This window comes from Oncorhynchus kisutch, unplaced genomic scaffold, assembly GCF_002021735.2.
Source record: "Oncorhynchus kisutch isolate 150728-3 unplaced genomic scaffold, Okis_V2 Okis02a-Okis13b_hom, whole genome shotgun sequence".
NCBI classification, from domain to species: Eukaryota; Metazoa; Chordata; class Actinopteri; order Salmoniformes; family Salmonidae; genus Oncorhynchus; species Oncorhynchus kisutch.
In genome coordinates, this window is record NW_022261979.1 from 499,761 (window position 1) to 526,375 (window position 26,615).

A 26,615-nucleotide genomic window follows, 5' to 3' on the forward strand; every position below is an offset into this window, starting at 1 on the left:
AGTGGTCAAGGTACTTAAAAGGTACTGTCAACTTTTCCTTCCTTGTGAATATCTCATTTGGAAAATTCTACCATAACATTTTTGTTCTATTTTCTTTCCAGTGTATTGTCGGTGACTACTGCACAGTGAAAAAGGGACCACGGTACGGCCAACTATGTGACTGTCCAAGAGGATCAAAGTGCAACCTCTTCTTCCTCAAGTGTTTGTGATTTATTTTTGTTATGGTATTACTTCATTTATTTCTGTCTGAAATATAGTAGGATTTTGAAATTTCGCTTCGCTAACTTCTAATATATATCCTTCTTCTGACCTGTTCCATCCATGTGTTCTTTGATTTGCCTCTCATTCTACCATTCTGGTTGTTGTGCATTCAGCACAGATATGAAGGTAAGCTCTGTAATTATGAAAAAGAGGGGCTCTTTTTTAAATAAAAATGTTGATTAATAAACTGTTCAATTCCTTTCACAACTTAAGCAGAAGAAAAGCAGAACTATATTTACTAACAAAAAACTACATTGTGCACATACCCTAACAGTTTATTTTTATTGGTCATAAATAGAAAGTGCAATAAACTGTACAATTTGCTACACACTTACAGCAATGTAATCATTAGGAATTGTGTTAACTGTGCTGTAAAATACATAAATACTGTAAGAAATCAGAGGAAACATGGTTTTACAAATAGTGTGTAACCAAAATTGAAAAGGCACTACACATCTGAGCTATCTTTGTTGCAGGTGCCTGGTAACAGATGAATAAGATCAGAAAAACGAAGAAACCAGCACACTGCTCTTGATAGTGTCACTGCTCTTTATTAAGCTAGTGTGTAACCAAAAGGAAACGCTTGTCAAACAACACCATAAATAAATAGATATGTATAGTTTAGACAGACCTGAATTTCACACAAACGTGATTGGCCAATCATTGGTAAATACATTGATCACAGAACAAAAAATATAATATATCGTAGCGCATTAAATGTAGCTGGTAATACCCATTTTTCAGAAATCAATCTTTAAAGGAAAATAGGGTACATATTCAAAAATAACACATAGGCCTAGATATTTGTAGTATTCGTCTCTCTGGCTGGACCAACTCCGTTATTATGGTGACAATGCAGACAATGTGAGACAATGTCAGGAAGTGAGACCAAGTTGACATGTTCAAATCCCCAAAACGGACACATGGAATAGTTAGGCAGGACTATACTCTAATCACAGACACAGAAAATATATCAACTATGACAACAACATAAAGACATGCTGTGCTGCAATATTATTAACTATACTACAGTAATGACTTGGAACATATTGTAAGATTAGTTCAAACCAATAACTATTGTGCAGTGTATGGGTCATACTTACACATAGACATTTCACAAATAAGGCCACAACAAAACATGGGATCAAAATGGAAATAGTGATCCCAAAAGAGATACCAATGTGCAAGTTCTGCCATTCAAGTCCTTCAAACATTTGATTGGTCAAGCGCCGGACAACAGCACCCAGTCTCTATATGGACAGGATCTGCCTGCGGACCTTTTCAGAAGCCAGGTGGTCCAGGGTTCTCTGACGAGCTATAACCACCAGGACCAAGACTACCATCAGGCACATCATGATCCCCTCAAACCTCCAGAATAGGCGCTCATCAATCCAAGAGGAACGGCAGCTGAGAAAAGAGAAAGATAGAATTGTAGTGGGACCTGAATTGGCGGTTGCATCAATTTAGGAAAATACTATAATAAAAATCTACAAAAAAGGAGGTAGGCTACCTCTTGTATTCAACTTGGTTGGTTTTTGCACAGTTGATCTTTTCTATGAATCCAGTTCGGGCGCAAGGTGCCCATGATTTCTAGAGGAGACAGACACGTGAGGGGATGCCATAATTAAGATGTTATTGATCAGTATTACGGTGTTCAAGAAAATAGGATTTATTTTAACCCTCACCATCTGAAAGGGGTTGCACCTTGCACACTCTGTCAAAATCGAAAACTCATCCTCTTGCCAGCAATGAAGGGATGTTGTGCTTATCGCTACAAAATAAAGAGATTACAATAGCTAGAAATTTAAATTTTAGGGTCTACAGCTACCCGATCTGTATTTAAGTGTTATTTAACTAGCTAGGGTCTACCTGTAGTAGAGTACTCCTCTCCTGAAATGGCACCATGGACACTAGAAGAAAATTATAGAATTGTTTGGTTTACACATTCACAAAAGTCAGAGGTTTGACGACAGCTCAGTCAGTGACATAGCACACTCACCTAATTGACGCAGGTACTACCAGGAACAGTGTTAAGATCGAGAACATTCGGGAATCGCTCATTGTGCTGGTAAGGGGGGCACGAACTCTAGACTGTCAGTAACTTCTAATGAGACGGCTAAATAACGTAGCTTCTGTAACGTTTGGCTTCTAGCTAGCTACATATTAGCTAAGGTTAGTTATCGGTTGAGTTCCAGAAGTATATTTACAGCAGCTAACCCACTACGGAATACTCAAGTGTCACTGTAAGCATCTTTAAATGTTAGTTATTCCATTAGAAAATGTTTTGTCTTGGCAGAATTGTAGCCATCTTGAATCCTCGAAGTTCCTCCCCATGTCACCTGACCTGAGTAACATGCTTGAAGTGCTCTCCCCAGCCCTAGCGGTGACAAGGCATTTAAATTCGTAGGTAACTTTCTGGCTCATATCTATGCTGTGAGTGACAATTACATTTATACTGAAGGTCAATAATGAACTGCCGCCATGTTTCTAGACATGTCATGATAATGTTTATATCATTGGGTAGCAACAGCTTTAAATATTTTTATTAAAACAATGTTGAGCATATCAAAACGCTTAAGAATATTTGTAACAGTTGGGCCATTCATTCTCAAAAAAACATGCTCTGACAGGAACTGGTTGGATAACTAGTCCTCTTACTACAAATGGTGGCAATTTCTCTCAGCAAAACTAAAATCAACATTTCTATATAAATCCACAATGCAGCCAAACCTGGCTAGCTGAGGTACATACAATACAGTCTGTCACAAATAAATGACACAAAATAAATAAAAATTAACTCAGTTTTGAAAGTAACATAACATTGTAGCAAACACATGACATCTATAGTGTGAAATGTCTTGGACAAACCCACAATGTACCTGAGCAAAGAGAATTGGTTGGCTTGTGATTTTACTGAACAAGTAATTATTTTCTTAGACAAGTCCTGCAGACCTTCATACTTCTTTCTTAGGCAAGGTTTTAGCCCACCCTGCTCAGCACTGAGCTAAGCTTATAAATGAATAAATGATGAAAAGAACATAACAGTTCAAGTATGACTCTAGAAAGCTCCAATTCAGCCACATAACACAGGCTTCTGGGCTTGTGTGTGTACCACCACATATTTGTTCACAAATAGTGCTTCTAACAATAGATCTGAGTACGCCAGAGACCCTGGTTGTCACATTCATCTGTTTCCAGTGAGGGGTAGTTCTACTAATGAATCACCCCTGGACAGCCTCAGTGCATTTGTTGATGCTGCCTACCCGTCTTCCAGCAGGGTTCTACTCCATGTAGTCGGAGCCTGCCATGGCCATGTAGGAATCCAGCTCTGCGTCTAGGTGGCTCTTGGTCATTGACATGTAGTTGTCTAGTTGGTTGTCCAGCTCCTCTTTGGTGGGGATTTTTTCAGGTTTGCCCATGTCTCGGAACCATCCCCGGCCCCGCAGGCCCAGACCCGCTCCTCTGCCTGGTAGGGATGACAAGATATGAGCGAGGGCAGTGGGAGAAGGGAGGGCAGAGTACACACAGTTAAGAGAGTACTCTCACCTCTTCCTCTCAGGCCCAGTTCATTCCTGGCTCCGCAGCTAACCAGCACTCCAGCATCGTTCAGCTGGCCACCTTGCAACCTCAAGCCCTGACGAAACCTAAGCTTAGTCACCCCTCCCTGGGCACGCATCGGATTCACACCTGAACGAGAGAGGGATACAAAGTTAAACTGGCTACAACTGTGCTACAGTTGAAAAACAGTACACCCACCTCAAAGCATAGCCACCTCTAAAAAAGCCCCTTCTGTTGTTTCCACACACTCCGAAACCTCCGCGATGCATTCCTCGCAGTCCCCTTACAGCAAACCCTTGGCTTCTGGTGGCCCCCCGCATCAGGGTCCCCATGGGCCGACCTAGCCTTGCCAGGACATCGCCCTTCTCCAGGCGCTGCTTCAGGCTCTGTGGGACATTGGAACGTACCAACAGAGTTTGGGTGTATTCCATTTCAATTCAATAGATGAACTGAAAAGTCAAGACATGACATGCCCAAGAGGTGGCTCCCTTGGTTTCAAAATTCGCTTCTAATCTAGTCCACTTCTTAATGTCTCTGATGAAAAAGGAAAATAAATAGTGATACTGGGGTAGTTCTGATCTGGGGTGCGTCAGCTTTTAATTCAATGGAAATGACAAGTTGAAGAACAGTGCGATTATGGTGGCGCAGAGGGAGATAACTCTACAGACATGTACATATTACCTCAATTAACCGGTACCCCCCCCTGTATATAGTCTATTGTTATTTTACTGCTGCTCTTTAATTACTTGTTACTTTTATTTACATTTCACTGTAAGGTCTACACCAGTTGTATTCAGCGCATGTGACTGATACAATCTAATCAAATTGTATGGTCAGATGGTATGGTCTATGCTGCACACGTTTTGTAATTTCAAAATGACCACACCCATATTGATCATGCCACACCCACCAAAGTGGTGCACACCATTTTGGGGAAACCTGCCCTTCAGTACAAACTGTCATGGAATGTTGCACTGAACTGAATGCAGCCCTGGACTAGTGACACTTAACTAACCAACCTAGAGAGGTTGAAAAGTGGATGGTTAGGTCCCTCACCTTGGGCTGCAGGGCAGCCTGCACAGAGGTCCTGTTCTCCATCTGCAGAGCCAGTCTCCTGTTGCGGACACTGGCCACTTGCTGCTGCTGCATGTTGACTCGTACAGCCACTGGCTCCAGCTGCTTGTTGTTCAGCATGGTGGTGAAGCTTGGAGGAGCAGGGGTTGAGGGATAAAGGAGGACAGAATGGGGCAGGGGTGTCAAACTCATTCCATGGAGGGCCGAGTGTCAGCTGGTTTGTACCTTACCTTTGGAATATGTCCAATTAAGACCTAGACAACCAGGTGAGGAGAGTTTCTAAATGATCAGTGACTTTACTTGATCAAGTACATGGGAGTGAACCTGCAGACACTTGGCCCTCAGTTGAATATGGTGATATAGGATAGGAGATGGGAGGGTTTAAGAACCACAGGAGGCTGGTGGCGGTGTAATTGGGGAGAGCGGGCTTATGGTAATGACTGGAGTGACATTAGTGAAATGTTACTAAATACAGCAAACACCTGGTTTCAAGGCATTTGATGCCATTCGCTCCGTTCCAGTCATTGTTATGAGCCGTCCTCCCATCAGCAGACTCCTGTGTTAATTAAGAACATACTGCTTAGCATACTACTGTATCCATGTAGTTGCGTTCCCCTGCCCTTACTGCCTATACCAGGGGTGGGCAACTCCAGTCCAGGGTCTGATTGGTGTCACACTTTCTCCATCCCTAGCAAACACAGCTGATTAAATCAAATGTCATTCTAAACTGAAGACCACGATTAGGTGATTATTGAAGTCAGGTGTGTTAGCTGGGGCAAAACTGACACCAATCAGGCCTTCCCTATACAATGCACATGTGTACATGGGTGAAGTCCCCCAATTATCCAGCTGTAGCTAGTAGTCTAGCAAGCAGACCAGTTTGGCCTTGGACTCTGGATGTTGTATCAAGGGGGAAGAAAGACTGATAAGAGAAAAGACACAGTCATAACAGGGTTTGCAATGAGCAAGATATGGAGTACAGGAGGTGGCCTCTGCAAACTCATCACCACTGGCTAATGGTTGTCTCACCGATCGTTGAGGGAAACTGTTGAGGTGCTTTTCAGCACGATTTTCTCTGTTGGTGAAGTCATTGCGTCTGTTTGCTGAAACATTCCTGTGGAGACACTCAATAGGGAGACGGATATATTGCAATGGAACAAAAGCATAACTTTAGTTGGTAGTTATAGTGACAATCTAAGAATGACCTAATGTTAAGATAGGAAACTACCTTGTAACAAGTTTCAAACAAATTTACTAGCTACTAACTAGTTGTTCATTCGTTTGACATGCTGGCTTGGTCGGTAAACTTTTGCTAATTTGCTGCCATGTGAGATGGTAGCAAAACCTCAAACTAGATAAACCTACTAACTAGCTTTTAATCAAGTTGACCACGCTAACGTTAGTCTTACTCACTTTAAAAGAACAGCACTGGCAGATGGGGAAGATGCTAGCAAAAAATGTGGTTAGCCTCCCCCTCTTGACTGTCCACACCAAAGATGCACCTGCACACCATTAAAAAAAAAGTTATTCTCAACTAAGGAAAGCCTTAAATTTCATAACGTAGTTACCGCCCAAAATATAGACGCAAGAATTCAATCAAACTCGCACATTGATTCGAACACATGCGGAAAACTACAAATGAACGTTTACAAATCAAGAACGGATGAAAAGTTGCATTTTTGCAGTATATAGATAATTAATTTGACTAAGACCCCAAATACACAATCACTTTTTGAAAAGTCGGTAAAAAAAAGAAGAAAAAAAGTGTAAGACACTGGCCAAGTAAGATTTCAAAACGGTACCCATATATTTTGCTGCATGACAGTGGAATTGAGGAACAGAGGGCTAAGCAGCAATGGAGCTACCGGAGCTATGTACAAACATGTGTGTGTAAAGTATCACATGTGCAGAAGGTACGGATGTATTATGCTATCGGGTAGAGGTGTCCAGAGAGTATGGTAATGGAGCGACTCCGTTCCCTATTTAGTGCACTTTTTTTAACCAGAGAGCCATTTGTGACTCAAATTCAATCAATGTAGTAGTGTGTGCCCGAATAGCCTAGCTGGGAGAGACAAGAGGTACAATTTACAAGAAACACCCCCTTTCCTGGTAAAGTACCTGATAAACTATCCACCTACTGCGATCTTAATATTCTAGCCTGGTGTATTTATTGTAAATTCAACACTACCCTTCTGAGTTCCCATAAGGTAAATGCAACACATACTTGAAACAAATCATCCACTTTGTGTAGAGAGCAGATTATCTAAAACACCATTAGTCTATAAAACACAAGCTGTGGATTTTTTATATATACTAATGAGAAAAAAGTGACAATATACTATTCTATGCAAAGCCTAACTGGCTTTTGTGTAGCCTACCAAAAATAATACGTTACAGTAAAAAACTGTCAGCCACTAGAGGGCAACACAGTCTCATATTTAACAGTCATGGAAATCTACCGTTATTTGCGGTATTGTCAGATTTCTTTTGCAGAAATGTCACTGATCAAGAAATGCACAAGACAATGGTCATACGATGTGTATTAGATGTGTATGTTTGTATGCATGCTTGTTTTGGACTATAGCTAGCTATAACAAGGGCAGAATATCCAAGCCATACATACAGCCTCATGATGATGTTGGCTGTTGTGCTTTTTTTCCTGGTTATTTTCATGACATTTGAGGTCCATTATTGCGTCAGTATTGATGTGTTTAACTACTAATGTGTATTATTTCACATATTGCCTTGGTGAAATACACTTATTATTGCGGACCTCTTCATTGGTATGGACCATTGTGGGATTATTTCCAGCTAGCTACGTTTCATTGACGTCAGAAATTAATGCGGTTGATGCCCAACCATAGAGAATGATAGAGGCCTAGAAGTGGCCAAAATGCTTTATTAGCATGGGCAGCGCCATTGAGGGCTTCCACCACTTTAATGTAGTCTACTGGGTGGGAGTTCTAACTTCATGGACATGATTCCAACAGGGTTACCAGGAGGGATCAGTCAATCGTGAAGAAGAAACTGACTACTTTAAAATGGAGAGAGTCTCAATGGTGCTGCCCATGCTGTCACATACCCTACAATGGCACAGATACAAACATTAGTCTTCCATCTATCTCTATGCGCCCAACACACTTACGGCGCCGCCGCAACCGTTTCTGGGAGGAGAATGATTCGACGAGAGATGCAATTCAATCCCAGGAACGTTGCAATGCCTTGTTTCACTGATGAGGTTTGGGCATAGGCACCGTGTAAGTGTCATTGGTAATCGCAACAGAGGAGGATAAAATTAGGCTAATAATAAACTTTATCGGGGGTAGAACGAAGGACATTATTTATCATCCAGTGTACTAGCTAGCTGAAGATTTCGGCTTGATGTTTACTGGAGAGAGAGTGGTAAGTCCGACCAGCCGTTGTTAGCTTGCTAGCTTGTAGCTAGGGTTAGTTAGTTATCAGTATATTTGAGGTTACGTTAGCTAAACTCACGTTAACCAACGTTCGTTCATACAATTATTTGAGGAAATTACAATTACATCGGCGCCGCAAGATGAGTTTATCCAACGTCAAAATGTTGTTACCCAGTAATACCTAGCTAGTTAAGTAACTAACGTTTGCTAGCTACTGTTGTTAGATAGCTAACGCGTTACTCGGTGAATGAACGAGGCACTAGTACGGTAACGTAGCTAACACAGGCCTATCAAGCTGTTTCTCTGTCTCATGTGATGGAAGCTTACGCGTTAGCTAACTAGCCAACTGCTTTCATGGACTAACTAACTTAAACATTAGCTAGCCAAGTATAATCATGTCAAATAGCTAGTTAACTAACTTTTAGCCACTTGAAATTGGCTAACTAGCTAGCTAAGTTAGTGAGCTAGCTACTGTACTGTATCTTGTCATGACAACCAAATCACCTGACCTGATCCCATTTAGCAATTGTGTGGTAGTTAAAATAATGTTACATCACTAAATTCTTTCCTATATGTAACTAGTAGTCATGTTCCCTGTATGCATGCATTAGTAGTACAGTATTGGCTTCAATTCATAGCTACATTGTCATTGTAGCTAGCTAGGTATTTAGTAATATGTGGTGCATGTTATGGCTACATTTTCAAGAAGGAAATACTCATAGCGTCCATTGATTATGAATGATGGAACGTCTTTGACTAATAACCCACGTGGGGTTAATGTCTACATTAACTAAATCCTACCAGTTGAACCTGCAAATAAGCTCAACACAATTCTCCTGTCAGTCCAAATTCCTTGCAACTTTGAAACTCAGTGGGTCTGTAAGGCTAAACGTTACATATATTAAATCAACCCTTTTGTAAGTTGATTTGGTGTTTTTCTTCATGTATTTACGAGCTTCACTGCTAGACCCTTGGCTTTGTTTTTGTTGAACAACAGAAACTCAGGGCTGTAATCATTACTCCAAACAGTCGCAAAACGTTCTGTTTTGCAATGAAAACTAGCGTTTCTACTGGACAGGTAGGGCCCTAACTGTTTGCTGAACCTTCCCAATAGAAATGGTCATTTCTGTTGCAAAACAGAATGTTTGTCAACTGTTTGAAGTAATGATCACAACCCAGTACAAATCTGTGAGATGTTCCGCAATGAAGGTTTGAGTCAGGCGGTAGGCCTCATTTCCTTCAAGTCACTTTTAAGTGAAGATTTGTTCTGTTGAATTCTGATGTAATTTTCTCTCATTGTTACTCTTAGGAAGTGGACATCATGGGCACGAAATTAACATCCAACGTGCTGAAGTAAAGTGGACCCACGAGACTGCTTAAAACCCATCCCCAGCCATGGCAGGCTTCAAGCGAGGGTATGATGGCAAGATTGCAGGGCTCTATGACCTGGATAAGACGCTGGGCCGGGGCCACTTCGCCGTGGTCAAACTGGCGCGCCACGTCTTCACGGGGGAGAAGGTGGCGGTCAAGGTCATCGACAAGACCAAGTTGGACACGGTTGCCACGGGTCACCTGTTCCAGGAAGTGCGTTGTATGAAGCTGGTACAGCACCCCAACATTGTCCGGCTCTACGAAGTCATCGACACGCAGACCAAGCTCTACCTGATCCTGGAGCTGGGCGACGGAGGAGACATGTTCGATTACATCATGAAGCACGAGGAGGGCCTCAGCGAGGAGCTGGCCAAGAAGTACTTTGCCCAGATCGTCCATGCCATCTCCTACTGCCACCGGCTGCATGTGGTGCACCGTGACCTCAAGCCGGAGAATGTGGTGTTCTTTGAGAAGCAGGGAGTGGTGAAGCTCACTGACTTTGGCTTCAGCAACAAGTTTCAGCCAGGGAAGAAGCTCACCACTAGCTGTGGCTCGCTGGCCTACTCTGCCCCAGAGATCCTGCTGGGAGATGAGTACGATGCTCCGGCCGTAGGTAAGACATCTAAGCTTGTAGGCCTGGATACATTAGATGGATGACATTTGACGCTGTCTTGCATAGATTTTTTATTTTATTTAACCTTTATTTAACTAGTCAAGTCAGTTAAGAACAAATTCTTATTTACAATGACTGCCTAAGAACATTGGGTTAACTGCCTTGTTCAGGGGTACAATGACAGATTTTTACCTTGTCAACTTAGGGATTCAATCTAGCAACCTTTTGGTTACTGGCCCAACGCTCTAACCACTAGGCTATCTGTTGCCCCAGATAGCCTATCTCTTAGAGTCATAGTTTGATTGTATTGACCTGGGCTGGCTGTAATCTTTGGCACTTAGTCTAATAGGCATGTGTTGAAACCCCTTCAAGGTAATGGCCTCATATCAGCAAGCTCACAACCCTGTGTAATGGGGCCATGGTGATTCTGTGAGATTGTTGCATGGACTTGAGGGCTAAGGATCGCAGAGTCTTAAAAAAATTGAGTTGTATGCTGACCTTTGACATTGCCTTACTGTAGCCTAGAAATGATTACTTATATGTATGTATGACGGTTTAGTCTGGTTTTGAACATGCAATTTTATAAGTGCAAGGTTATGTTGTAGCTAGGGAAGCAAGTTACTGCTATGTGTTGCTATGATACACAAGGCCAGTTCTCCTGGTGTTGGTGCCTAGAGTGTTTCATTGCACTTAATTAACTGGCTCATTGATTTCCTGTGTGGACTGACTGACTGTAGTGCATACAGCAGCAGCACTGACTTCTCCAATAACCTCCTGTGTGCCAAACCAGGCATTTACATATCAGATTATTTGTAAGTTGATTACTTCTATTCTATGATACAACCTATTTCTTTAACATTTCACTGTCCCAGACATTTGAAAGGAGAGTCTGCAATACTCCAATATTATAAGCACGCACATCTCTAAATATAGGCCCTAGGCATGATAATGTCTTTCCATAAGCATTTGTGTTAGCCATTATTGCTTCCCCTATTTGACTATGCCTGTCACACTTGTAGGGTGTAACTGTGACCTGAGGAAACTGTGGTCACTCTCTCTCACATACACACACTGTTTATTTGCAAAGAATGACAGAGCATCTTACAGTAATAGGTCTGGGGCTGTGTGCAGCCTGTGTTGTGTTGTAATTGTCATGGTTGTGCATCAGATGAAGGTCTCCAGAGAGGAGAAGAGAGAAGGCTGACTGCTGTTAATTGCAGACCGGTTACAATCGCCGGCTCTAGGCAGAACAGTTAATCCATCCTTTGTTTGTACTGAACATCTAGTGCTGAAGCCCTGATTAAATATTTTACTATTGACATTGTGGGGTTGATTTAAAATACATTTCTACATGATAGCCAGTGGAAGCCTCGCACACAATTGATATGGTTTCCAGCATAGCCCTGCCAAATCAATATTCCATCCTGCAGCCTCTCTGTCCAGAGCTGTGTCACAGGCCATCTCACTGCCTCTAATCCATCAATTCACCCTCACTGAACAAACATTGAGCCAGCAGCAGTGTTGCCTGGCCCTGGACTGGTGGGATGGATGAGCACTCCGAGTGTAAGTGTGAGAGAGTAGAGCTTACCTATGATCCAGGATTCTGCTCTGCTGTCTCAGGGCTCTGCTCTGCTGTCTCAGGGCTCTGCTCTGCTGTCAGGGCTCTGCTCTGCTGTCTCAGGGCTCTGCTCTGCTGTCTCAGGGCTCTGCTCTGCTGTCTCAGGGCTCTGCTCTGCTGTCTCAGGGCTCTGCTCTGCTGTCTCAGGGCTCTGCTCCGCTGTCTCAGGGCTCTGCTCTGCTGTCTCAGGGCTCTGCTCTGCTGTCTCAGGGCTCTGCTCTGCTGTCTCAGGGCTCTGCTCCGCTGTCTCAGGGCTCTTGGCTTGCATACTGTTACGTTTTGGTGACTCTTGTCTGGGGACAATTAGTCAGAACTCCTGGGAGAGAGCCTGTCAAAAAAAATTATCATCTCTTCTCTCACCCCCTCGCCCTCCATCGCCTATGATTGGTGACGGAGGGCCAGGCAGAGTGAGCATCCTAAATGGCATCCTATTCCCTATATTGTGCACTACTTTTGATCAGAATCCCATAGGGCTCTATGCACAACATAGGGAACAGGTTGCTGTTTGAGACGCAGCCAGTGTGCAGCAGATGTTTCTGTAACTGCTCAGAGAACACCAGAGGTAGCATGAGGCCAGGAATGTGAATGAGCAAGAGTCATTGTACAAAAAGAGAGGAAACTGTTGGGCATGTGGGTGTATGTTATGATGATCACTTTTCTTGGAATGTGACCAATGAGAGAGAGACACACTACAGTCTACTGCCAGCCCTGTGGCTGTTTGTTGTCACGCCATGTTTGTTCCTATGTAACGAGAGAACAGGGTGCTGGGGGTGTCTAGGAGGATTAGGTCAGTCTGACAGAACAGGGTGCTGGAGGTGTCTAGGAGGATTAGGTCAGTCTGACAGAATAGGGTGCTGGAGGTGTCTAGGAGGATTAGGTCAGTCTGACAGAACAGGGTGCTGGAGGTGTCTAGGAGGATTAGGTCAGTCTGACAGAACAGGGTGCTGGAGGTGTCTAGGAGGATTAGGTCAGTCTGACAGAATAGGGTATTGTATGGGCTGTGATGCTGGAGGTGTCAGGGAGGCCCAGTCTGAGGATGATACCACATGGTAGGGGCTATAGTAGGGTGGGATTTGGAACAAGCTAACCTGACTGGTGTTGGTGACCTTGTACCACTCACTCATGGTTAGACAATGTTCCTCAGAAATAACCTGTTGCATAAAAATGTTGAAAGAAAAGAAAATTAAATACATTTACTGTGACTATCAGCTGAGAGTATTTTTATTCAACCTCTCTTTGAAAGGCAACACACTGCAAATATTGTCTCCTGAAAAATGCGCTAAATGTTGTGAGAATGCTTACTATGCAATGAATGTGCAGAGCCCAGTTACAGTGAAGTGGAGGAACAGGCTTGTTTCATTTTATGGCTGAAGAGGGACAAATCGTGTGAGTGATAATCAGAATGTTTATGGTCCCTCCCTGACGCACACTCAGCATGTTTTCAGCCTGTTCTAATCCCATTAATGCAGGTTCCACTAATGCTGTGAGAAACTTTTAGGTCTGGTCTATTCTAGCAGCTCTGCTCAGGATGATCTGGAAAGCCCAGCAGTATAGAACGAGACGAAGGTGTGTCAATAGGTTCTTGACACTGAGCTTCCCAGTTACCACTGCGTCAAGTCATACAAGTGACTTACCCTTCATACAAGCTATTTTCAGGTCCGTGGGTCTGTACCCGCTTTGCTTTGGCCCCTTGGATCTAAGTAGAGCCTTGATTTATGTCAGTGTCTCAGGTTCAATGGTATTTCTCACCTCCTAAAACCTTAACAGTAACCTTTCTCTCTGAGACCCTGAGCAGCAACCCCTCTCTCCATTCTGCCTGTCTGTGTGGCCAAGTTGGCAGGTTGTACTGTACACATGTCATGGCTTGATGGATATAGACCTAGAACTGACCAGCCACCAGACCAGCCATCTACAAAACTCTATTGGTCAGAGAGCAGCCATGCCAGAACTCAGAAAGAACAGAGCTCTTTGATCGCTCTCTCTCTTTTTGTGTGTGTGTGTGTGTGTAGTGTTACTGTTGAACGCCGGCCGGTGTGAATGTTCCCAGCTTCTCTCTCCCTGTGATCCATTCAGCAGGCAGCTCCACTTGACAGCTCAGGTTCACATTGCCTGCCGCTGTGGATGTTCCCAGCTTCTCTCTCCCTGTGATCCGTTCAGCAGGCAGCTCCACTTGACAGCTCAGGTTCACATTGCCTGCCGCTGTGAATGTTCCCAGCTTCTCTCTCCCTGTGATCCGTTCAGCAGGCAGCTCCACTTGACAGCTCAGGTTCACATTGCCTGCCGCTGTGAATGTTCCCAGCTTCTCTCTCCCCGTGATCCGTTCAGCAGGCAGCTCCACTTGACAGCTCAGGTTCACATTGCCTGCCGCTGTGGATGTTCCCAGCTTCTCTCTCCCCGTGATCCGTTCAGCAGGCAGCTCCACTTGACAGCTCAGGTTCACATTGCCTGCCGCTATGGATGTGACACTTCTGCTATTAATACAGGTGTGGGACTTTTTCCAAAAGTTCAGCCTTTCTACTTTGGGCCCTGTGTCTACTGTACCAACCACATAGCTACTCAATGAATAGCCTCATTAAATGAAGTCATCACCACTTTTATTATATTATAGCCTACGTATTAAAATGCAATGTATTACTACTATGATTCAATCAGGACGAGGGCTGGGAATTGCCAGGGACATAACGGTACTGTCAAGATACTTCGGTGGCGATACGATATTTATTGCGACTCTCACAGTTCTATATGTATTGCGATTCAATACTGCTTTTAATATATATATATATATTTATGATTTGATATTCCAGACATATTGCTCACTATTTGTCTAAGCCGAGAGCATGAGAAAAGTCATGGAAATGAAAGTGCTGAAAAGATGTTGGCTCACTTTAAAAAGATGGATTTATGATTTATATATTTTTTATTCTACAAATGGATAGTTGTAAGTCAAAGTATTGATGACATAGTATTGTCCATTTGTAATATTTCGATATGTAACTGGATCCATTTCCCCATCACTAATCACAACTGACCTTACATCATGATTCCCAGCTCTTCCATATTTTCATACATGAATGATTCTCGCTAATGAAACACATTTCAGTTTATAGTGTTGAAAATGACCCTCTCTCTCGCTCTGTGTTATTAACTGAGGAAGAAGGCTGTCCTGGTGTGACCAGAAGAATACCCAGCTGACTGAGTGAACCAGTTCCACACTGATTGCACAGGGAGGTGGGAGGGGGGAGGGGAAGAGTGAGGGATGGAGGGATACAGATGATTAACAGTAATTATTATTTTCACTGACCTGAGCGAAATGACGGGGAATGACTATGTGCATCCCAAATGGCACCCTATTCCCTATTTAGTGCACTACTTTTGACCATGACCCATAGGATTCTGGTCATAAGTAGTGCACTATTCAAGAGAATAGGGTTCCATTTGGGAAGCACACGTTGAAGAACGAGGCACACGTTGAAGAACGAGGCACACGTTGAAGAACGACGGCAGCAACCCTTTCCAATCTTCACCTGTCCGTCTGCTTCCATGGATTTTTTTTCCCATCAGTGGTGAATCCCACATTTGACCTCCAGATGAACCTTCTGTTGAATCTGTGTTTAGCACTGTGTGATGTGTCATGGGCAATGTGAAATGAGCCTTACGTTGGGGGCATTCAGAATGTTATAGCCTACACTGAGTATGCTATTACTTCGGCGTTCTGTAGTGGGAAACCAATACATTTTTATTTTTTAAATTTTTTACACTGTCTCACATGAAGACATTCCTCTCAGTGTCTGTAGTATTATCAGCCTGCATACCAGACCTGTTTGCTGTCATTCCACTCCTTGCCACTCCTTGTCATATGCCAAACAAAAATGTCCAAACTAATTAATTGCCTATTTCAAGTAACTTGTGATGCATTAACTTTTAATGCATTAACATTGACTGAAGTACACAATATATACAAAAGTAAGTGGACACCCCTTCAAATTTGTGGATATGGCTATTTCAGCCACACCCGTTAGTGACAGATGTATAAAACCGAGCACACAACCATGCACTCTCCATAGACAAACATTTGCCATAAAAGGGCCTTACTGAAGAGCTCAGTGACTTTCAACATGGCATCGTCATAGGATGCCGCCTTTCCAACAAGTTAGTTCGTCAAATGTATGCCCTGCTAGAGCTGCCCTGGTCAACTGTAATAGATGTTATTGTGAAGTGGAAATATCTATGCATAACAGCGTCTCAGTCGTGAATTGGTAGGCCGAACAAGCTTACAGAACGAGACCGCTGAGTGTTGGGCGAAAAAAAAAAAATCTGTCCTCGGTAGATCCTTTCCTGTTTCAGCATGACATGTACAAATCTCACAAAGTGAGTTTCAGACAGAAATGGTTTGTTGAGATCGGCGTGGAATAACTTGACTGGCCTGCACAGAGCCCTGACCTCAACCCCATTGAACACCTTTAGGATGAATTGGTACGCCAACTGCGAGCCAGGCTTAATCGCCGAACATCAGTTCCCTGAACTCACTAATGCTCTTGGGGCTGAATGGAAGCAAGTCCCTGCAGCACTGTTCCAACATCTAGTGGAATGCCTTCCCAGAAGAGTGGAGGCTGTTATAGAATCAAAGGAGGGACCAACTCCATGTTAATGCCCTCGGTTTTGCAATGCGATGTTCGACGAGCAGGTGTCCGCATACTTTTGGTCATGTAGTGTAGCATGCGTTGTTCCTAAACCAGGCTTTATCTCCCATCAGGAACAGCGTTGCTCCTTGCCATTGCAATAGCAGTGACCATAATATCAGGGTCGTTCCATGTCATTTCAGCAAGCCATGTCAACAGTTCAGATTGTTCTAAAATCATCTCTGTAGTTAGAAACATAAGATTAGCATTCCTGCAACATTATATTGTTGAAATATCATCTTTGATCTCTGAGATTAATATTCATTAACTTCATAGCAAAGGATTGCCTTTGATTTGACGGGTGCATGTGCGCAGTTCGGTGTGAGATGACCTTTAGACCCAATAACATGTTTCTGCACATGCGCTTAGCTAGCCAACGTCACCATGACTTCGCCTACAAGTGTTATCAGGGACCACTATGGAAAGATGACTCTCATGAACACGATGGCGTTCTCCGGTTTGCTTTACGATCCCTGTGTGCAACTGGTAAAGCAATAGATTTCTCAGGACATACCAAAAGCAGTAGGCCTAATTCTGGTATAGCAGCAGGCAGTGTGTTCTACTGACCTGTAAATCACTCAACTGAATATCTATTTTAACCAAAGAGTCCTACCATAACTTGGTCAAAGCAAGGAAATTAGTTCTCCCACTACTTTCACTCCATTTTTGTCCACAGCCACATCTCCCTGTTGTACCTCTGTTCACACTGCACCTTAGCCCAGGGCTAAGAGCTTCCCTGGGCTCAGGGAGATTTTAACCTGGGGCTGAGATCACTTGCACATTCTAAAGTGGGCTAGCACCAATCTTATCCTAGGACTAGCTGGCTCTGCTCTGGAGCAGGGTTAGCACTGACTTTTCAGGGTTCGCCCCAGAAGCACGGTGCCAAAATAGCCAGTATGAAACGGGGTCAAGAACAACGCCTAGAATCCTCACTGTCCAATCACAAAGCTGCACTGTCACTTAATTGACATATGCCTGAAATCTGTTCTGAATATTATTTTGAGAAGGAAATTCATACAATTTCATCCTTCCATTTGAGGACAAAAAACAACAAATACTTTCAACAGGGCAAAAACATTTAGTTGCTATGCCTAACAAAAATGGTTGCTATGCAGCAGACTGGCTAACATCTTCTCTAAAGCTGCAAACCCTAAAGCTGCAAACTCTACAATGAAGGGCAGCAAACGCTAAATGTGTCTGTTTTCAGAGCTTTTATTTACATTAAAATTGGCTATATCCATGATGCTGATAATATTCTGTGATTTTGCCTGGATCAGAAAAGTTTGTCGTTCATGCACAGCATTCTCTGCACAGTGGCAAGATTTGGTACGTGCTTGGAATACAAGTGTGAATCCTTAGCCCAGGGCTAAAGCTTAGCCCAGGGTTAAGAAAGGCTTGTGTGAACACAGGCTAAGCTAGCCCAGGACCAGTCTTGTCATAACATAGCCTGGTGCTAAGAACAATGCAGTTTGAAAAGGACTCTTGTGAACCTGTCCAGAGAGGCTTGGATACCAAGCTAAACTCCTGGGTAGCTGCCCTTCTGCAGCAGTTTGTTAGTTCACTAATCTACCACAATATAACTCCTGATGCGCTCAACGGCACCTCAGGACCTTGTTTGGCTGAATCAGCTGTAAGCCTGTGGAAATCTCCATCAACGGAGGGGTCACCATTTATAGAGGAGTACATTTTCCAGACATTATGTTGAATATAATAATAAACTGCATTCATCAATCTGACTCCCAATATTATGTGAATAAATGCAACATGCCCTGTATGCCTCTGGAGGAATCTAGTCAATGTTGCAAGCCTTACATCACCTCTCAGTATGACTATAATCAGCATGTGTTTAACTTGCACCGTTTATACAATTTAATTAATAGACTAGATACAAACAGCTAATCCTGGTGACCAGTGTTCTAGTGTTATTTATTGAGGCAAGCTGATCAGAGATGTCAAGGTGGTACCCAAGCATGTGCTATGCATAGTGTATATAACAACTACCAATAGACCTAAATGATATAGTCAAAGAATTACCCTGTTAAACGAGGAATGTGTTTACTCAATTCAACTAAATTCATTTATTAGTCACAAAATAATTAACACTCAAACAATTGGTGTAGTTGAGATACATGGCACATTACAGAATGAGACAGAGTATATGACTATCCCCAATAAGATAAGACATGGTTACAGCTGTCTTCAGTTTAGAATCATCTCGAAGAGAATCTCTGATACGCACAGGAGTTTGGTAGCAAGTTCTCAAAGTATAAACAGTCCCTGCCCAAATTCACTTCTTATACTTGCATAACTTATACTTGCATAACTTTATGAGCTGGATTTCCTGTTTTGTCATTTAGTTTCTTTTCTGCTCATTAGCATATTTAGCTATCAGCCTCTATTGAAATTTGCTATTAGTTTATGCTAGATTTGTTAGCATTCTTATAATAGATGACCAGTGTGATTTTTTTTCTGTGTTTTTAGCTCCCCTTGTGTACCAAGATGGGAATACCATTCATCCCTGGATGAGAGAAGGACATGAAGGTTGTGAGGATTCTCGATACCATACTGTCTAGCGAAAACCATGTGGTGTGATTTGTTAACGTAGCTAGAACAAACTGTGGCTCAAAGCAGCCTCCTAAATGTTTTCAGTCAGACATTCACACTTGCCATACAGACTTCAAATATCTAGCCAATACATTTTGAATCGAATAACATTGCTTGTGAACTTCAGAGCTGTAATGATTTGATGCTTTGGTTCTTGGCAAATACAAACGCATATTAGTAGTATTCATCGCTCCTGCTTGAGTCTATACATTCTGGGTGATGCGATATGTCTTCATTGGCTTTTTCTCTGGCAAGCTCTCATTTGGCTATTGCTGATTGTTCTAAAAACTAGTTGTTGCACATCTCACTACAAGAGCATTGCAGATTTTGTGCTCTGTCTCCTCCTGTGAAGACCTTATTTACAGTCGGATTCCCATGGTGTGGCACCATATTTCCTGTATAGTGCACTTAATAGGGAATCGGGTGCCGTTTTGGGATGCATGTGTTCTAATGGCTCAGACCTCAGGTCAAACCGACTGACGTGCCCTGACGTGGTGAGGTCTTCCTTGGCCCTCAGTCAGTCTGGGGGGTCAGTGTTTTACAAGCGTTCCATCCCGAGAATAAATGATTTATTCTCCTGATTTAACCTGGTATTTCCTGGCCAAACCAGAAGTGTCATTCAATAGCATTATAAAGGTTTTTTTATATATTTTTTGCCTTTACCTCCCTTCTCACCTCATTTGCTTACATTGTATATAGACTTATTTTTCTACTGTATTATTGACTGTATGTTTGTTTTACTCTGTGTAACTCTTGTTGTTGTATGTGTCTAACTGCTTTGCTTTATCTTGGCCAGGTCGCAATTGTAAATGAGAACTTGTTCTCAACTTGCCTACCTGGTTAAATAAAAAATAAACATAGGCCTATGTCTGCATTTGATTAGAGCATTGTTCGAAAATGAAATCCTGACGCTACCGGAGCCTGATGAGCCCGACATTAAATACATTTTGAGCCCTACATTAAAGACTTTTTCATGAGCCTTAGCCCAAAAAAGCCCAAATGTTTGTACTGTTAGCCTATATCATATACACTGCTCAAAAAAATAAAGGGAACACTTAAACAACACAATGTAACTCCAAGTCAATCACACTTCTGTGAAATCAAGCTGTCCACTTAGGAAGCAACTCTGATTGACAATAAATTTCACATGCTGTTGTGCAAATGGAATAGACAACAGGTGGAAATTATAGGCAATTAGCAAGACACCCCCAATAAAGGAGTGGTTCTGCAGGTGATAATGTGATAATCACAGACCACTTCTCAGTTCCTATGCTTCCTGGCTGATGTTTTGGTCACTTGAATGCTGGCGGTGCTTTCACTCTAGTGGTAGCATGAGACGGAGTCTACAACCCACACAAGTGGCTCAGGTAGTGCAGCTCATCCAGGAAGGCACATCAATGCGAGCTGTGGCAAGAAGGTTTGCTGTGTCTGTCAGTGTAGTGTCCAGAGCATGGAGGTGCTACCAGGAGACAGGCCAGTACATCAGGAGACGTGGAGGAGGCCGTAGGAAGGCAACAACCCAGCAGCAGGACCGCTACCTCCGCCTTTGTGCAAGGAGGAGCAGGAGGAGCACTGCCAGAGCCCTGCAAAATTACCTCCAGCAGGCCACAAATGTGCATGTGTCTGCTCAAACGGTCAGAAACAGACTCCATGAGGGTGGTATGAGGGCCCGACGTCCACATGTGGGGGTTGTGCTTACAGCCCAACACCGTGCAGAACGTTTGGCATTTGCCAGAGAACACCAAGATTGGCAAATTCGCCACTGGCACCCTGTGCTTTTCACAGATGAAAGCAGGTTCACACTGAGCACATGTGACAGACGTGACAGTCTGGAGACGCCGTGGGGAACGTTCTGCTGCCTGCAACATCCTCCAGCATGACCGGTTTGGCGGTGGGTCAGTCATGGTGTGGGGTGGCATTTCTTTGGGGAGCCGCACAGCCCTCCATGTGCTCGCCAGAGGTAGCCTGACTGCCATTAGGTACCGAGATGAGATCCTCAGACCCCTTGTGAAACCATATGCTGGTGCGGTTGGCCCTGGGTTCCTCCTAATGCAAGACAATGCTAGACCTCATGTGGCTGGAGTGTGTCAGCAGTTCCTGCAAGAGGAAGGCATTGATGCTATGGACTGACCCGCCCGTTCCCCAGACCTGAATCCAATTGAGCACATCTGGGACATCATGTCTCGCTCCATCCACCAACGCCACGTTGCACCACAGACTGTCCAGGAGTTGGCGGATGCTTTAGTCCAGGTCTGGGAGGAGATCCCTCAGGAGACCATCCGCCACCTCATCAGGAGCATGCCCAGGCGTTGTAGGGAGGTCATACAGGCATGTGGAGGCCACACACACTACTGAGCCTCATTTTGACTTGTTTTTAGGACATTACATCAAAGTTGGATCAGCCTGTAGTGTGGTTTTCCACTTTAATTTTGAGTGTGACTCCAAATCCAGACCTCCATGGGTTGATACATTTGATTTCCATTGATCATTTTTGTGTGATTTGGCGTCAGCACATTCAACTATGTAAAGAAAAAAGTATTTAACAAGAATATTGCATTCATTCAGATCTAGGATGTGTTATTTTAGTGTTCCCTTTATTTTTTTGAGCCGTGTATGTATTGGATATCTATACTGCACCACAGAAAAACATAAAAGCCTATAGATGTAGCTAGCTATATGATCTGTTAAATAATAAATGAACCTAGCTCCAGTAGGCCAATCTTTTTAGTGTGAACAGTTACAATAGAGTACAGTATTTTATGAACTGGAATTACGCACATCGTTCAAACCATGATAACGCAGAAAGGAACATGCGGTTCTGGTACAGCACAATGTGGCCTACAAAGTTACAAGTATAGGCTAGTGAATTCGATTTTAATTTAGAAATATAATCGAGCCTATTTGTATAATTTGTAGGCTGACGCATAATACCTGTTATTAGCCTGTCTCTTTTTCTAGAGTTGCTTCATTCCTTCCTTGGTTTCAACAGTTCAATTAAATACGCTTTGTTGTCCTTCTCTTCATCATTCTAATGACATCCTTTGTATAACACAGGACTAGTATTAGATGCAGAAGGCTTTTATGTCTCTTCATGAAGATTGAATGGTTATGGGTCTGAATAAATAACTGCTATAGCCTATCGCCATCGCGCGTTCGCTCTTCTTTCAAACTACCCATGAGTTCTATTTGATGCTGTGTTTAACATTCAGCAAACGAGCTTGTGTTCCTCTTCCTTCAATTGCCTATTGGTATAAGAAATGCTAAAAAAAAATATGTCCAGCAAGCTATTCTAGTCTGGTTTTTCCTGCATGGGGAAAAAAGTGTTTTTAAGGCGAAAGGCCAGGGGAGCCCAGGTACGTGAGTATTGTGCGAGCAACAGACAAAGGCTATAAATTAGAAGCTTATTATGCATAACCCATCATTAATGAGCTAAATATAAGCCTAATACTGCATTGAATTTATTACCTGAAATAGGTAAGCCAGGACATCTAGACAATCTAGAACAGGATTATCTATTTTGGATGCAATTTGAACAGGGAGAGAGACTGTGAGAGAGTGCTAGCGTGTGCACTGATTTTAAAGCAACAATATTCGAGTGATAGGCTGTTTTTAAAACTCTGCAGCTGCAATTAAAAAAGTATCATCTTTACAACAACAACAAAATAAGTTGACCCCTGAAAGTTGGATGGGTAAATTAGATGCTCATTCAGTCTTTCCATTGCTGTAGCATAGACTATACTGCAGCAAATGTAGGCCTTCCTGTGACAAAAGAAGTTACCATGATGAGGTCTACATGCATTGTGAACTGCCCTCCATACTGAGACGGGCTGTCTGTCCCCATCCGGAGCGTTGATGAGTCATCATGCGGAGGCCGCAGAGAAGACACATTTAGTCACCGCATATCATTTAACAGTTCCATTTCACACCATGCTGTTCATATACACTTCTCTTATGTACACCTGTTATTTATCCCAGGAAAAGGGAGTTGTTTTGGGCGGTAAATCTCAGTAACTGGTCAGTGTTGCCCCTAGGCTTGATTCACTGACCTCACTGTCCATGAGCTGCAGCTCCTACTCTGGTGATGGGCCTGGTTGGTTGGACTTGCTTGACAGAGGATGAGGTGGGGAGAGAAGATCTGTCATGGCTGTTCACGTCTTCTGTGTGCTTCTTACACTTGGGCAGTATCCAGATTGTCATACCTTCATTCCAACCTCTGCCATAATCTGATATTTGGTATCCTATTCAGTAATACCGCCACTGAACACAAGGGGCGCTGTTTTCAAATCCCACTGATACTAATCTGAAGGTTAGCAATGCTAACAAGTACACGTAAAATCCCATGTAGAATACTAACTAAATGCTAACCAGCGCATTGCGAACATTTGAGTAGTTTCTGACATAAACTATACACGTAACAAAAAAATGCTTCTCAGTTTGCTGCACAAAACAAACATTAGACAGCAAGGCTCTTGATCCAGGAGGGGATTCTCTGCTGTTACCAAGCGAATGCTTGATTTTTTTGTTGTTGTTGGAAGAAGCTAACTAGCTAATAAAATAGCAAACCAAATGCACAACTGCAGAGCATTTAGCACATTTTAGACCGTTAACTTAATAGCTGTAAGATATCTATCTGGCAAACACTTTAGTGGTGGAACTCCATAATGTAATTAAATCACCTGGCGCATGCTGCACAACAGTGAGTGACTCCCAAGGCTCTCACCACCCAAGCCTAATTCTTCTACTCACTGCCAGTGATGACTTGCCAAGTTTGTCGTCTTTATGCCAACTCAGTTGGATGCACTTAAACACCAACCACCACGTTATACACCAGGAACATTTGTGCTCAAGATAAGTGATCTCTCCACATCCCCTGGGGTCACTGCTCTCTCTCATCAAGACAAGTGATCTCCACATGTCCTGGGGTCTCTGCTCTCTCTCATCAAGACAAATGATCTCCACATCTCCTGGGGTTACTGCTCTCTCTCATCAAGACAAGTGATCTCTCCACATTACCTGGGGTCTCTGCTCTCTCTCATCAAGACAAGTGGTGAGATCTCCACATCTCCTGGGGTCTCTGCTCTCTCTCATCAAGACAAGTGATCACATCTCCTGGGGTCGCTGCGCTCTCATCATACTCATTATCTACATGTTTAACAGAGATTGAGTTCTACTGATGCATAAGTGTGTGTGTGTGTGTGAGAGAGAGATACGTGGCTGTCTGCATTAATCAGGTTACTCTGTTTTATTGCCTCGCTCCTCTCAACATCTGTTACTCTTCATGTCACTCGCAGGAGGCAAACTACACACCCCAATGCCCCTATTAACATTGGCACAGAAATCCTCTCCATAATCACTGCCTGCTGCAGTTTCTGTGCCTTGTTGTGATAAATCCTTTTGAGTGCTTGTCAATCATCACGTTGAAATGGAGCCAGGAAGATGTACAGTACATTGAAGTATTCATCCCCTTTGGATTTCTTCACATTTTATTGTTACAAAGTGGAATTAAAATGGATTTAATTGTCTTTTTTGTTGTTGTAAACAATCAACATAAAATACTCTAATGTGAAAGTGGAAGACATTCTAACATATGAAAAATTAAACACTAAACTAATATAGCTTGATTAGTTAAGTATTCACCCCTCTGAGTCAATACATCTTAAAGACCTTTTGGCAGGCAGTTATTACAGCTGTGAATCTTTTGGTTAAGTCTCTCTTAGAGCTCTGCATACCTGGATTGTACAATATTTAGACTTAAATTCTTCAAGCTCTGTCAAGTTGGTTGTTGATCATTACTAGACAGGCATTTTCAAGTCTTGACATAGATTTTAAAGCAGATTTAAGTAAACTGTAATTGGGCCACGCATTAACATTCACTGTCTTGGTAAGAAACAGCAGTGTAAATTTGTCCTTGTGTTTTACGTTATTCTCCTGCTGAAAGGTGAATTCATCTCCCACTGTCTGGTGGAAAGCAGTCTGAACCAGGTTTTCCTCTAGGATTTTGCCTGTGGTTAGTTTCATTCTGCAGGGTTTTATTCCTGAAAAATCGAGAGTCCTTGCCAATGACAATCATACTCATAACATGATGCAGCCACCACCATGTTTGAAATATATAGAGAGTAATTATCAGGAATGTGTTGTTGGATTTGCCCCAAACAACATGTTGTATTCAAAACAAAAAGTACATTCCTTTTGGCAAATGTTTTGCATTATTACTTGTTTAGTGCCTTTTTGCAAACTGGATGCTTTTTATTCTGAACAGACTTCCTCCTTTTCACTCAATCATTTTGGTTAGTATTGTGGAGTAAATACAATGTTGTTGATCTATCCTCAGTGTTCTACCATTCACAGCCATCTGTTAATGTTTTAAAATCACTACTGGCCTCATTGTGAAAACCCTAAGGGGTTTCCTTCCTCTGCTGGCTTCTCTGTTAGGAAGGACGCCTGTGTCTTTGTAGTGACTGGGTGTATTGATACACCATCTACAGTGTAAATAATAACTTCACCATGCTCAAATGCTCAAATGGATATTCAATGTCTGCCTTTTTACCCATCTACCAATAAGTGCCCTTTGCGAGGAACTGGGGGGGGACTCAACTGAGGGACCTTACAGATAATTATGTGTGTGGGGTACAGATCATGTTGAACACCGATTTCCGATTGTTATGAAAACTTGAAATCGGCCCTAATTAATCGGCCATTCCGATTAATCGGTCGACCTCTAGTATCTTGTGAAGATTACTACTAGTCTGCCTCAAAGCTCTGACTCTGACGTGTTCTGACAATCCCGGTCACCATGTATGTACGGTGCTGGAGGGTTGGCAATGGGATCATTTGCTTATTTCAGAGACATGTAAGGAGACGGGGAAACACCCCATGGAACTCAGCCTATTTCATTTCTACATTTTTAAAAGATGTCACACCACGTTTTGCAATCCTGTCTCTCTCTGCATGCACATATGACCCTGAGATAAACAAGTTGAGTTGTGAGCACCGAGGAGAATGTGTTGGTGTTCTACTTCAGTGGTTCCTAACCAATGTTCCCTGTAAGCTGTGAGTGTGCACGCAGCAGTCAGAGCACGCTGAAGACATATCGGCCCACAGTGACAAGCACAAGATTGAACTTCTCAACTCTCTAGAGTTTTCCCTATTAACGCTATCAATGTTTCTCTTCTACTGTTAAACTGTCAACATTTCCCTTGACTATGGCAATCAACATTTCCCTTGACTGTGGCAATCAACGTTTCCCTTGACTGTGGCAATCAACGTTTCCCTTTACTGTGGCAATCAACGTTTCCCTTTACTGTGACAATCAACGTTTCCCTTACTGTGACAATCAACGTTTCCCTTTACTGTGACAATCAACGTTTCCTTTTACTGTGACAATCAACGTTTCCCTTTACTGTGACAATCAACGTTTCCCTTGA

At 42.8% G+C, this 26,615-nt stretch overlaps 2 protein-coding genes and 1 long non-coding RNA gene across 10 annotated transcripts in view; 2 read left to right on the forward strand and 1 right to left on the reverse strand.

Moving 5' to 3' along the window:
- LOC116359312 (uncharacterized) overlaps positions 1-448 on the forward strand; it is a 2,265-nt gene extending 1,817 nt beyond the window's left edge. Inside the window, exon 3 of the long non-coding RNA XR_004206672.1 lies at positions 102-448. This is a non-coding gene — a long non-coding RNA (uncharacterized LOC116359312). The remainder of the gene's footprint in view (positions 1-101) is intronic.
- A 79-nt stretch (positions 449-527) lies between these two features.
- Positions 528-6,485, reverse strand: LOC109905561 (chromatin target of PRMT1 protein). Of its 5 annotated transcripts, none has more exons than XM_031812144.1 (10): positions 6,307-6,485; positions 5,923-6,007; positions 4,876-5,023; positions 4,034-4,205; positions 3,808-3,948; positions 2,261-3,727; positions 2,131-2,171; positions 1,947-2,032; positions 1,772-1,851; positions 791-1,668 (listed from the first exon to the last, which is right to left on the reverse strand). In XM_031812144.1, the coding sequence occupies exons 2-6, from the start codon at positions 6,003-6,005 to the stop codon at positions 3,543-3,545; spliced, it is 729 nt and encodes a 242-aa protein (XP_031668004.1). In that variant the 5' UTR covers positions 6,006-6,007; positions 6,307-6,485; the 3' UTR covers positions 791-1,668; positions 1,772-1,851; positions 1,947-2,032; positions 2,131-2,171; positions 2,261-3,542. The 5 variants fall into 5 exon arrangements, with proteins under 5 accessions (XP_020358600.1, XP_031668004.1, XP_031668005.1 ...); XM_031812145.1 differs by having other exon boundaries at positions 4,876-5,449; positions 6,307-6,445; XM_020503001.2 differs by having other exon boundaries at positions 5,923-6,018; positions 6,307-6,445.
- Positions 6,486-6,706: 221 nt separating this feature from the next.
- The window catches only part of snrka (SNF related kinase a), a 63,330-nt gene continuing 43,421 nt past the window's right edge, over positions 6,707-26,615 (forward strand). Inside the window, exons 1-3 of one of the 4 annotated variants that reach the window (XM_031812141.1) lie at positions 6,707-6,806; positions 9,616-10,290; positions 19,069-19,128. In XM_031812141.1, coding sequence (XP_031668001.1) covers positions 9,702-10,290; positions 19,069-19,128 — 649 coding nt within the window. In that variant the 5' untranslated portion in view covers positions 6,707-6,806; positions 9,616-9,701. Of the gene's footprint in view, positions 6,807-7,831; positions 8,296-9,615; positions 10,291-19,068; positions 19,129-26,615 lie in introns of those variants that run through there. The other 3 variants (XM_031812140.1, XM_031812139.1, XM_031812142.1) reach the window with 3 other exon arrangements.